The sequence below is a fragment of the Amia ocellicauda genome, chromosome 3 (assembly GCF_036373705.1).
Source record: "Amia ocellicauda isolate fAmiCal2 chromosome 3, fAmiCal2.hap1, whole genome shotgun sequence".
Lineage (NCBI taxonomy): Eukaryota > Metazoa > Chordata > Actinopteri > Amiiformes > Amiidae > Amia > Amia ocellicauda.
The window spans coordinates 3,797,108-3,811,423 of record NC_089852.1 but is presented as its reverse complement, the minus strand read 5'-3'; the positions used below and the strand labels follow the sequence as shown (position 1 = coordinate 3,811,423).

The 14,316-nt window shown below is 36.8% G+C and overlaps 1 protein-coding gene across 3 annotated transcripts in view; it reads right to left on the bottom strand.

Annotated features, from left to right (window-relative positions):
• Positions 1–10,398: 10,398 nt before the first annotated feature.
• The window catches only part of phf2 (PHD finger protein 2), a 40,492-nt gene continuing 36,574 nt past the window's right edge, over positions 10,399–14,316 (bottom strand). For all 3 annotated transcript variants that reach the window (XM_066697772.1, XM_066697773.1, XM_066697771.1), the window contains 2 exons: positions 13,945–14,191; positions 10,399–12,368 (listed from right to left, as the gene is read on the bottom strand). In XM_066697772.1, coding sequence (XP_066553869.1) covers positions 12,280–12,368; positions 13,945–14,191 — 336 coding nt within the window. In that variant the 3' untranslated portion in view covers positions 10,399–12,279. The remainder of the gene's footprint in view (positions 12,369–13,944; positions 14,192–14,316) is intronic.

The following is a 14,316-nucleotide window of genomic DNA, read 5'->3' as shown; positions in this document are numbered from 1 at the left end:
GTTGGGAACCCAACAATGCATGAGTGTTGAGTTAAAACTTTTTGGATGGTCGTGCGTGTACATTTTAAAAGGGTTGATTTTAACACGTACAATGTTAAATTTGCAAATGATTTTTTGCTGTGTAGTGTTGCTTACACTGGTACAAGGGTACATTTTTGACTCTACCTAGTGTTGGGAAAATGCTGTTTCAACACTGAGCACAGTGCTATTAGCATTGATGTGGTGTTTATATTGAACACTCAAAGTGTTAAAATTAACTCTGAGACAGTGTTAGAATTTCAACACTTTTAAAAGTGTTGATTTAACACTTTTGTGGTGGTTCCCATATATACACTTCAAAAGTGTTAAATTGAACACTCATGGTGTTAAATTTGAACATTCAAATTTGCTGTGTACTAATAATGTTTCCAAGGTTTGTTATTTGAAACTTGAGTCTTTTGTGTTAAAAATGCTTTACAAGCACAATGTATTTATTTCCAATAAAGCCAGATGCATTGTAGTTGGAATGTAATTTGAATGTGACATTCTCTGATATTCACATCTGGTGTTACAGAAAAGAAGATGACAATTATTACCCTAATAAAATCTGCTGCTCACAAATGTAAGCTTTTACTCACAAGACCCAAAATATCAAAACAATATCAAAAAGAAGAATAAATTACCAGCATTTTTTTATATTAGTTTAAATATAGCAGTTTGAAATTGCTTTTTCATTTGTTTTTTTAATGCAACTTTCAATGCTTAAAACTGTGAAAATCATACCATGTAGTTTGTCTCACAGAACATAAGTTTAATGTCCCAAAAATAGATGGTGTTGACATGGCTCAAAGTTTGTCCAAGGTTGCACACTACATAAATCTATCTTTCGATACATCTCTATATATAATATATACATATATTTTTGTAATCTCATGTATATATAATACAATGGGATTATATCTACACACCTTAAAGTTTTTATGTCCCTCCTTCAATGTTATTTAGTGATTCATTCAGTAATAAACTATATTTTTAGTTTGTTGAACACTGTGTGTATGTGTGTATGTGTGTGTGTGTGTGTGTAAAGATGTGTAATTATGTATTTGTTTTAAATGGATTTGGCTTTATTCTGTTTAATGCTAAAATAGTAATACTTTTTTTAAATCATAGTACAGTAATACAGCCATTTTGTACAAAATGATTTCAGTGCAGAGATTTAAAATGATGAAGAATGTATTTGGGAGAAAGATGAACCATTATTCTCATAATGAACTATTATGTTTTATTTCTTAAATTCAATTTGCTGTTGGTCTCCTTCTCATTTTTGAGCAGAAGACATGGTTATGATTCAAACACATAAACTGCCGTTACACACATGTTCATTGATTATAATATACATAAAGCGTTGTGGTGACAGAGCGATATTTGACTGTCTTTATATACAGCCTCATACTGAAACACTGCATTTCATTGGCTGATTACAAATGGTTTCCACTTTATGCAGAAATAAATGATTGCAAGTAAATATATTGTTAGGGAGTTTCTTAAAATAAGCAAGCTGTAGATTTAATGGAACCCATATGTTATTTTTTTAATTAAAAAAAAAAAAAGAAATAACAGTAATTGTATAAATTTGCCTCCCAAGGGCTACATAAACGAACTGAAGACTAATGCATGATAAAAGCATAATGGAGATTCATTTTTTTTAATTACAGTTTGAAAATGTTTCAGATAAAAACAGACTACTGTAAACATGGAATAAAAATGAATATTTAATTAAAGCTAAACTTGTCTTGTGAACCATGACTGAGTGAAGCGCACAGTATAGTTTACACATAAACTTCTGTTCACTACTAGTAATATAAGAACTATATCAATTATAAATATAAAATGTAAAACTATAAACTGTATACATTATTGCACTGCTTTTGGTATACTGCATTTTACACACACTCACACTCACAGCTAAATAAGGGGATTTAAGATTTTAAAATGATCTTGTTACTAAAACAAAAGGCAGCGTCCAGCAATTAGGTACAAGCGAAATCCCTCCCCAGCAAACCCAGGCCTGACTTTAACTCCTATAATAACCAATTAGTTCTCCACAAATTAACACATTTCTAAGGTTATTCTAAACAAGAGGAAAGGCAACACAGGAATCCACCCTCCTGCTTTAACTGGGGTTTTCAAGAAGAGGTCAACCTTAAGAAAATGCAGGTATAAGTGTTCTGTCACTCAAACCGTTTCCGTTTTTAGGAAGAAATTCTTTGTGAACAATAAGGTATTTTTATTTATATATATATATATATATATATATATATATATATATATATATATATATATATATATATAAATATTACAGCAAAAGAAGGAACAGCAACTGTAATATTGCTAAAGAGGGGAAAGCTAACAATTCATCTTTAGTCCCAGCTGAGGTATTGTTGCAGTAGATGTTTTTAAAGGTGGACTCGAGAAAGGAATTCCCTCTTTCAACTCAAATCTCTGCTGGAGTCTCTATTTGTCCTGGAGGGAGAGCTTAGTGCTGTCATTGCACGTCCTTTCTGCACACGCAGGGAAAGTTGGGATTAAAGTGGGGTTCTCCACTTCATCTTTTCTCTGCTGACAAAGGTTAAAGAAACAGGGCAGGGAGAAGCAAGCTCCTTGTATTTGCATTACTAGGGAAACAAACCCGCCGTTTTTCTTTCACGTCCCGGCTATGTGCGGAAAAGTTCCTTCAGCTTCCCCACTGGCTAATCCTTGCAGATGGTCTGAAGTCACAGACGCTCACAGAAAGCATGTGCTGAAGCCTTTTCATTGGCCAGGGGAGAATGAAACGCCGATTCTGCTCATTGCCAGGGTCTGCGATGGCTTACTCTTGTGTTTAAGTGGGCAATGACAGTCTGTATTCGTCAGCCTGCCTTCAGGGCAATCGGTGGACATAATCACAGCAAAGTCACAGCAAAGAACCAAAGAATTGAACAAATTAAGAAAACAGAATTGCAGCTACGGTAATGCTTGCATCATTTGAAGGCCACACAAGGACCAGATTTACCCTCGCATTCCTGTGTAATTAAGACTCCTTTCCTACAGCACGTTTCAGCTGACCACAAGGGATCCATTAATAAGTGAGTGAGTATTTTAATGAAACTGCTGTGAACTTCTATTTGCAATCAGCCTTCAAATGTACACTAAAGGTGATTCAAGGCCATGGGCGATGCTTGGCACGTTAAAAATGTACTTGATTTTATATCCATAGCTCATGTTTACACTTCTCTTTCAAGCACAATGAATGAGAGGTGGGATAATAATATAAAATAAAATCACAATGAATAGACTTCAATTCTGGCGATTTGATATATTTAGATTGTTACCACCATGATTTCTAATAAAAAAGATGCATCGTTGAGCAGATTTATTGTGACTACACCTTATTTTCACTGCTTAAAACTCCAAAATACTAGTCTTCTCCAATTTGACTGTCAGCATGTATTTTAATGGCCATAATCAAGCAATATTACACCATTTGACTGGCCTGCCTGTCCCACATGAGGTTATCATCATACCACTGAATGCTCCTCACTAACAATTTCCTGTATTTTCTTCAAGTCCACGACATGTCGTTTACGGCCCCAAGACTGACGAGATATAAATGCAACATGGTCTCAGAATCCATTCTTTTATTCGTTGTTTTCCCCCTCACTTTCAGGGCTGAGTATCGTCCCCTGGTGACATTTCGGACCCATTTTCTTCTCCTACTGGTCAAGATAAAACCCTCCAGTCATCACCCTCAACCTTATCGGTCTCTCATTACGTTTTTAATCCATGAATCCAGCGAAGCCGGCTAATAATGACCCGGTGGGGATGGGGTACCGGTGCCTACCTTGGTTGGACCACTTGGGGAAAGTGCTTCGATCTGCTGAATTACTGCACAATGACAACACTAGGCTTATGCGAAGGTTTTGACCAAGAAAGGACCAGACTGCTGCAGCACAGTGAGGGTGGCTGGGGATATTAAAACTAGTCACTCTCACTGGAAAAGAAGATTTAGATCTGTGACAATAGTGGTTAAAATTTGCCTCTTTCAAATTGTTGTAGTTTGTTTGTACATTGTTATAGTTCACAAATGTAATTAGGTGAGAAGAAACGTATCTGCACTGTTTCCCCATCTGCTGACCAAAACGTGATTATCACACTAAAGATCAACAAACTGCGCCTCTGCTTTTAAAGTGTCAGTGCGTTCTGACACAGCTTCCTCACATATATACCTTCATCCGGCAGTGGATCAATAGAGGCTGATGGTGGTGGTGATGAGATGTATAATACAAACCTGCTGGCTGTAGTTAACGGGTTGCTCAAGTACAGTGAACTGATTAAAGCATTTTCAGTCACTTACAACACACAATGTGTTTGCTTGTTGTTTTTACTGTCTTTGGTTTCCCATTGTTTTTTAGAAGATATATGGACATATAAAGAAGTTCAAGCTGACTTTGAAACTGTTCTCTCATCTAAATAAGTTTGTTTTGCACTAACTGGACACTCTGTTAAAAGGATAACAAAGCTAAACTATACATTTTAATAACTGATCTGAAAAACTTTAGTTGTAGCCAGTGTTGTTCCTTTCTTTTTACAGATGATCCCATAATCAGTGGGAGTGTTGATATCTACATCATTAACTTTTAAATGCAGTATATATATTAGATTTTATATTCCAGTAGACTTTTCTTACTGAATTAAACGAGGTCAGGGAAAAGATCTCTGCAAGTTCGCACTTCAATTTATTCTGTTATAAAATCTTTCATCCTTAATTTCTCCAGCTCGGAGTATCTCGACGAACATAAACTAACTACAGAAACAGTGTTTGGTAAATACTGCTACGCAGATGCAAACAACTTGAAGCTAGAAACAACTTGTGCCTGGAATACTGACTGAAGCATGTGCTTCATTTTAGGGGACAGACCTTTACAGTAAACACAATTAATATGCTTTCTAAAGGATTTAGCAGGAAGACATAATAATATTATGAGTACAGGATGGATCTACAGTGTGTTTACTGCGATGTTGTGAATTCTGCTGTTTTCTCTCTGTTGCAGATCCATGTCAGATGTTAATGGAAATAACATCATTTTTATGTCACAATGGACCTGTGCCATTATTTGAAATAATAACAAACATTATTTTTTTTGCTGTTAATTGATTCGAGATGAATGCGATGCCTGAAAGATTTATGTGGGATTGTGCCAAATGTCACTGAGTGAGTGGAGCTGATTGGTAGAGAAATAGATCAAGCTACTTTTTTTTTTTTTTTGCACATAATAGTACATGACCACCTCAGTGCATGGAATTCTTTCAATAATTACTCACTGATGGCAGTCTGTATTTGGAAATCAGGAGGTTTACAAAGTGTTTCCAGTTGCTATTATAAGCAAAATGTATTCTTGTGCTTAAAGAAAATAAATTATCAAACGGTGATTAATGCAGTTTTACATACACGTGGATAAAACTGAATAATAATTTCCCTCAGAACAAGAAGACTTAGGCAATCAGTATTAGCAAAGCCCTTTAGCCTTCTGGAAAAAAGAATATATACATGTGTATATAAATATTCCATATATATACTCCAAATAGGTGACCCATAACATGCCATAGTTACACCAAATGAAATAATCTGGCAGTTTGAACATTAACAACATATGTAATAAGTCAGACCTGCTCCATACATAATGTTTTGGCATGTCATCCTATATCATGTCATGCTTTCCTACATTTCCTCAACAGTTCAGGAGAGTGTGTTTTGCACTCAGTGTGTTCAAGCCAAAGCCGAGGATGTCATAACTCCTGTTAGTCGAGCAATACACTCAATATCTGGTGTCTTCTTGATTGCAATTAACCCTATGGTGACAACTAAGATCTATATACAGTTATAATATTAAAAATCACGCTGTTAGTATAATCAAAACTCAAGCAGAGCAGAATTAGATTTAAAACAGTTTTCAAAGCGTTTTATCCATTATTTTTATATTTTGTTTGTTTAACCAGTCCTATTTGAATATGCTCCTAAATGGCCAACTGCATAGTAATCTTTGAGTTTTTTTTATTCCAGCTGCAAAATATTTCATATTCCACTGGTATCCATCAGTAGGTTTGGTAACCCAGCATCTACGGTGGCCTGGAATGAATGTCAGTCATTTCCAGGAACTCTTCTGTATTCCTGCTCAGCAACAGCAGCCAGCCAGCCATCCTCTCTGAAAAGAGGCGCATGAAGCCCCGGTGAGCTAATTAGGAAAACAGGAGAAAAACAAATAGTCTTTTAATATCCCATATTTCAGAGGGTGCTTTTGAAACAACATAAACCCTCATTAGCTGAGAATTGATTGCTTCCAAAACAAAAGAATAAAAAATGAGAGAAAAACTATTTAGTTCATTGCGTGGCTGTGGTTCGGCTTGACAAATTGCGTGATATTAGCAGATGAATCTGTGTTTCTGTTACATGTTTAACAGGCAATGTGCATTGTGCAGAACCTCTCATTAATTACGCCTTGGTATCTGATACATGTGGAGGTATTTGTGCCATGACACCAATGCATTATATGTACACACAACAATATTTAAATGTGCTTGTTCCCTTTAATTTCTTAAAGGGGGGGGTAAATATTAACATAGTATATTAAATTAAAAGTAGGTGAAATGGTTGAATAGTGCTAGAAAGGGAAATTGTTGTATAACATCTATGGTACTGTATTTTATTCCATTCTGAGTTTGTGTTGCGAGTTGACGAGAAAGAGGGGAAAAAAAATCCTTCCACCTTAAAGAGGTCCTGTTTCCAGTTTTGGGCAACAGCTGAAGAGGGAAATGAGGAAACATTTTTTGGGTGAGTCTAGCTCTTTTGTGTGTGTGATGTGTCTCCACCTAGTGGTGAAATGTAAAACATCACTTGCAGTTGGGTATTACCTATAAGCAAATTACAGGTGAAAAAGCCTACTGACTTATTTTCTTAGCAATTGAAATAAATAATACATAAAGAGAAATACTTCTCATCCAAAATGATGTCAACAACAAGATGCGCTTAAAACAGTCGAAAAGGGAGGTTAACCACCTTCAGATTCAGATTGCATTTGCAAAATGTAAGGCTGTGACAGTAAAGCCATAAATCCAGGAATGAAGAGGCATGTGTTCATGAAAACAGCATGTCAGAAAATAATGGTAAAAAAAAACAGGACAGTATGACTGGACAAAAGATATTTCCACTCTGACCTGAAAAAGAAAAAGAAAATGACAATCATAACATATACTGAAAAAATACATATAAAGTACAGCACACTTCAGAGATGAATAAAGCAAAGAGCACAGGGAACAGTGTGGGATGACAAATTATGCTGCTGTCTCCCATCCAGACAGTCCTAGCAGTGGATGAAACACATTGTTGAAGCCTCACATCTCCAGGACCCTCTTTCCCCCGTGAAGACGCATCACTGCAGCTGGGACACATTCACACGAACTGCAGTGCAGAGCCCGAGCACATTCATTGAAATAAATGCTAATCTGTACAATTTAGATTTTGGTTACAATTTCCGAAAGTACTACAATTAATGAACTTATAGAAAAGAAATATGCATTTTTATTTTATGCATATGAGAGAAGCACCAGTCACTGAAACCTAGTTTGGAAAGAGCAATGCTTTAGTTATTTATTTTTATGTATGATTTTTATTTTTAGTTGCAATTGTAAGAGCAGATATAATTCACATCCCATGTATATCAAATCTCTTCTAAAAAATAGAAAATAGTTAAATATTCAACTAGTAGACGACACATTTGATATAGTATATGGGCTGAAATGAGGAAAGCCGTTATCTGAATGAAAAGTTTTTTTTTTTTTAATGCCGAATTAAGAACCTTGTTTACTAATGTTTTTCATAGGTCAAGCATTGGTCTTTTTTTATATAATAAATGTAATCTTAAAAGAACTTGAAGGGACAAAGATGGGAGTTACGGCCACTAACTTAAAATTATTATAATGTAGATATTGATTATCGTACAAAAACAGTGAGCGACTGAATTGTGCAAGATTTCTCTACAAGTGCAAGTGGAAAAATGAAAAGTTACTCTCCCCAAACTGCCGCATCTCTAAGCGCCTGCGCGGGGGGCGCTAATTGTGCTTAATTGCTTCCTCCGCGCGGCGCAGGCGCAGTGCGCTCAGAGGGGCAGGGGGGCAGATGAGGACAAACAGACAGCTTTGAGTGCGGGACTCTTCCCAGGCACACGGCCATCGTTTAAGATCCAAAAAGCACATGCCTCCAGAATCAAAGAGACGTCCAAGAAAAGGAAACAATTTACCAAGGCTTCAAAAGCCCCTTTCCGAAAACCTCTTATTCTTTATAGCTCCCAGGTGTAAAAAGACTCCCGTCGTGTCTGAAGCGATGATTGTCCCCCTGGATGGGCAGCGTTTCCCACAGCTGACATGCAGGGCTGGTCCGTTCAGAGACGCCCCATCCTGCCTCTCATATGGTCTGCCAGCGCCGGGACTGATTTGGCGCTTACAAGCCTGTGGTTTAATAGGTTAAATGTGCCCATCGGTAACATTAGTGACTACATGTTCACTGTGGCTCAGAGAAGTGTCAGGAAAATATATACAGTTTCACAGGAATAGTGAAACACTAGCCCGGCATGTCATATTAGGTTATATTTGAGCTCCCGGGAACAGTACAGTCATTGTAGTCGAATGTCTTTAGAATGGAGCTGAATACTTATTTAATCATGTTCTGGTTGAAGTGAGTATTTGTGGTATAACTTCATACAAACACATTAGTGTCTCTGGCGATCACGGTGCAGGAGTTAAAGAATCCACCATTCCAAAGACATCACACCAGCCTCTGCACTTTAGTTTTTGAATAAATTATATGTGAATGACACGGCTAAGGATTGCGCTGCATTAATAGTATTGATCTTGGCGAGCTGGAGTTGATAACTTGGCTAGCTGCAGTACGTTCATTCGCCTGCGTTTCAAGCCTTACATGTTTGGAGGCCTGAATTTAAATTGAACCCAAGATTGTTCAACTGTTAAAAGTGTGACCCCATGTACTTCATGAATGTTAATATAATTATTGGACTCCCGACTGCGGATATTAGCCCTGAACTTTAAACCACTAGTCAAAGCTATGCAGATGGCCTACGCTGAGGGCATTTCTACACAAGAGTGTTTTTAGCACATCCGTGAAATATCAGCAACACTGTCATAGGGAGACAAACCATTTCCTGTGTGTGTGCCACTGCTCCCTCCAGCAGCTTTTTAAACTAAATGTAAGATAATAGGCTACTTAGAGATATCAGTAAATATCCGTTCTGTCGAGTTAAATTAGATTATCTTTCAAAAGTCAGGGAAGAGAGTTAGGTGTCTTACACAGCGCCTGTGCAGCTGATCAATTTAATGGATTGAACATATAAAAATAAAGCACAACAAAGAAACCCACATTTTGTACAAAAAACAAAACAAAAAAATAGTTCAATTTTGTAAAGTTTGATCTGAGTGTATTTCAATTCTGAGGAGTTGATACAAGATTCCCATTGGTAACTAAAACACTGCAATAGATAACCACAGTAAACCTTGTTAGAAATGTACATATAACCAAAATAAAAGAAAAGGCATGATGGCAGGGTTATACCACATAGCTGCTTAATAATAATAACAAGAATAATAACAAGAATAATCAATTATAATAACATGTATTAATGTCTTAAGAGAGCATGTTTCTAATTGAGGCCCTGTTACAGTAAGCACCAGAGCCTTGAAAACAAAATCATGACAGAAAAAATAAATAAAAAATAAAACATATATATATAATTTCGGTCCTAAAACCAATTGCCGAGCGCCTGAAAAAAATGCAAACAAGGCCTCAGAACGTATTGTTTAGTTACTGTTACCAGATTCCTAAAAGAAGACTTCCACAAGCTGATAAAATATTTAAAAACAAAGCTCTTAAGAAATGTACAAATATAAAAAGCTACAAACATTAATAAATTACATCACAGACACAGAAAACACTTCACAAGGTGCTAGTGAAATAATTTGAATCCCATCAGGTTACGAGGACGAAAACAAAGAGCTGGTCGCAAAAACAGAGGCTTTTTTCCCCTAAAAGCTTCATCTCTTGTTGCAGGTGAATCATAACAATGCAGTTGTTTGTTTGTCGAGTGTAAGGCCATACTAAGTTGGTTTCATTTTTCAGGCAACACCACAATCTAAAAAACAAACTTAAAAAAAAATAAAGCCCTACATTGTAGCTAATAAATTGAAAAATTAAAGACTATATATATTTATATAGTCTATATTTATATATAGACTATGTATATTATATATATATATATATATATATATATATATATATATATATATATATATATATATATATATAAATATAATTTGCAAAAAACTTGTAAAAATGTAGAATGAAGTATTATTAAGAAAAGAAAACTCTGTTACAAAAAGTAGTAATTTAAAAAGCTATTTACAAGCTACATTCTACTTACTACAATGCAATAAAAATGCATATTTCGGTCTATAGTTAGGGTGCTGCCTGAGAAACGAGTTTCAGTTAGAAAGTATCCCCATGTAGCTGGTAAAACAATGCTTGAATGAGGCTTGTCAGTTGAAATATATCCCAGTGAAATATCTAGTGTTTTCATGTTACAAAAAGATCTCATACTGTTGTCTGTCAGCACCTGTACAAATACACAAAGCTACACTACCTGTAATCGTACTTGCTAAATGTCCCCACGTAGAGGGTGTTTCCTTTGTAATACTGATATAAATAAAAGCTTGTAACAGTCCTTTATTGGAAGAATCGTATAAAGTCAACATAAGTGAAATATGGATGTAAGCTAGTCTAGAAAGGCTCAATGTATTGTGAATAATCTGACTTCATAATTGCTATAGTATGACAAGGTCTTCCTTTGAATTCATTTCAGGAGCACTGTTATCATTATTAACAAAATATATTAAAATACAGCCTAACGCTGAAATGAGGCTAGACTTCATTTTGGTACTGCAATTTTAATTGAGCACAGTTGTCCTACTAAATTAATTAAAACGTTAATTTTCCAATAAACCATTTCATTGTCTTTGAAAGAAAAAGAGGGGAAATGATCTTTTATGTTTAACGCAGTTTTAAGAAAAATACATTTTCACTTACATTAATCTGATATATTTATGTATTTAAAGATATATATTAATATATACAGAAAAAAACTATTGGTGTTGAGATACCTTTAGTGTTATGTAATTTTTTTCAGGTAAGAACTCGCGACCTTAAAAACTTTTCACAGGTCTTCCGGCTGCTTGAATTATCAATACTTTCATTGGTTTGAGAAATTCATGACTGCATGATTTCTGTACTTACATGGTTTTAAGAAGCTGGTCTTTTGTAACAATGTATTCTTAACATCAGTGAGATCACACGATCTGGTGAAAATCTTCAACGTAAAAGAGGAAGCGAATATCTGAAACGCGTCTGTATCCTGACTCGATCTGTGGGAATGCGTTGCGCTGGAAATCTGTGCAACTTTATTCAGTTCCAATTCAGTGCTTCTTAGTTGATTAAATAAGTGCCTATTGGGTCAAAAGAATAAATAATCAAAGTAATATCGTATGTATGTACCTCTAATCACTCAGAGTGCTTGGCAAGCATAAAGCTTCACCCTCGTATTAATGCTTAAAAATAAGACGAAGGAAGATGAAGTGAAATGGCTCGAGTCTCTAGGAAGATTAGGAAGGTTAAAAGAGGAATTCTACCAATTTCTACCACTGACTTCCCCACAACATGCCTCGTTCACACAGTGCAAGGAAAAGACCAGCCGTGTCCAAGTTTAAAGATTCTGAATTCCAGAAATTAGACTTTTTGTCTCCCCCCCTTCCCACCCACAACCCCACCCCCACCAAATGTGCATGCATGTCAATAAATACAAGGGATACTTTCTAGGACAAGGAATGATCTGCAATGTTGTTTAGCAACCCTTGGTAGACTGACAGCTTTAGTAAAATGAGACACACATGTTTTCTTAAAAAATATTTATAGCAGATATTCTGTACACTTTAATATCTGAAAGTTATAAAGTATAAGTAGAGGCAAAAACCTATCTGAGCTATATTCTTCTTAGAAACTGAAAATAAAATTAAACGTAACCTGTTTTATTCCCCATATGTTTCAGTTTGCTGTTGTAGTCCTTGATCAGTGAAGAGGAATCGGGGCAGGATTAGGCCCGTAAGCCCATGATGGCGCGAATTAGTCCCAGCCTTGCACCGTACAAGCTACAGAAGAAGTTTTCCATTCCGATGAATTTTTAAAATCTTTCCCAGTCTCTGTTTGGCCGTGGCCATGCCTTTCTTTAGCCTTTTGGCTGTAAATAAAAGAAAACAAACAACATTAGTATCAGTAACAGCCCTGAGAGTTTGGCTGTTTAATACTGATTACTGTAATGGCAAGATTGTTCGATAATCGTTGATATAAATTAAAGATTAGTGTTCGGTTCAGCGTTTCCTTCTAATGACTACCTTGGATTGATTCAGTGCACACTGCGAATCTCTTCTAACACGCGTGTTTATTGCTCCTTAATTCTGCTTGTTGTTTCCAGCCTGGCTCCGGCCTAGGATGGTCATTATCTTTTAACTCAAAGCAAAATCAAAAGCGTGTGCATTGCAATAGTAAATGTATGTGATAGAAAACCGTTCAAGATCACCTTTCAGAAAAGCGATTTTAAGGTAATTATAAATTTCGCGGTACAAAACAGCAGTAGACACTTTCACGTATGTATGCAAGTATTTATACTCTTTTTGGGACATGTGCAGAATTTGCTTAGGCAAAAAAGGTGAGTCGATGTTCTGCCAAACTATTATAAACAAGGCCTTAAAGTTTTATACAGCAGCAATAATATTCAGACACCACTAAACCTTGACTTTACAAATACTTATTTATGGATTCGTGCCAGTTCTGTTCTGCTTTTCCAGAAGTCAGTGCATGCTTCCCAGTTCTAACGGTAATTCTGCCATTAAAATATAATCGTATAATCTTGCCCAAAAGCGAGTGTCGTTTTGCTTATATTATTTGCCTCTGAGAAGATCATATTCAGTTGTGGGCCGACACCTGGCAGATGAAATTCAATGTGGACAAGTGCAAGGTATTACACGCAGGTAACAAAAATGTCCCTATAATGACACTATGGGAGGAACAGAACTAGATGAAGTAACGCATGAGAAAGACCTAGGAGTCTATGTGGACTCCTCACTTTCTCCATCCAAACAATGTGGGGAAGCAATAAAAAAGGCAAACACAATGCTAGGGTATATTGTCAAAAGTGTAGAATTGAGAACAAGGGCAGTGATGTTCAGACTGTACAATGCACTAGTTAGAGCTCATCTGGATGCTGTGGACAGTTCTGGGCTCCACACTTCAAGAAAGATATCGCTGCTCTAGAGGCAGTTCAGAGGAGAGCAACCAGACTTATTCCAGGTCTGAAGGGAAAGTCCTACTGAGAGACTGAGGAACTGAACCTTTTCACCCTGTAACAGAGGAGACTACGTGGGGACTTGATCCAAGTCTTCAAAATCATGAAAGGCATCGAGCACATCAAACCAGAGGAGCTTTTCCAGATCAGCAGGGACACACGCACCCAGGACACAAATGGAAATTGGGCCTCAAGGCATTCAAGACAGAAAACAGGAGACACTTCTTCACACAGAGAGGCGTCACAATCTGAACAAACTCCCCAGCGATGTGGCTGAAGAGACAATTTGGGAACATTCAAAAACAGACTGGATAGGATCCTTGATCACTTAGTTATTAATGGACACCAAACGAGCACGATGGGGCGAATGGCCTCCTCTCGATCATAAACTTTCTTATGTTCTTAACTAATGACGCACAGATAAAGTACCATATCCTATTTAGCACGATGGCGGCAGAGTGCTCGCAGTTACCTTTGGCGGAGGCGTTGTTCTGAGATGAAGTGGAGGGCCGCCTCTGTGTGAGGAACACCCCTGGGGCCATCGGCTGCGAGCCGCCCGGCGTTTTGGCAGTGCCGGCTGTGTACTCGTGGTCTGCTAGACTGCTGGCGTGGGAGTCCAACTTTTGCTCCGGTGAGCTGGTGTCCTGAGAAATTTTACTGGAATCATCTGCCAAAATCTTCTTTTTGGCGTTCTTCTTCTTCTTGGTCTTCTGTTGTTCCTGTTTGAGACACAGCAGAAGAAAAATGGCAATTGCATCGTACACGGTGCCTCGTTCCAAAGCGATCGCTGATGTTTAGGTATTATTCTTCCCCAAAAGTCAAATGAAATTGTCTCCAGTAACAA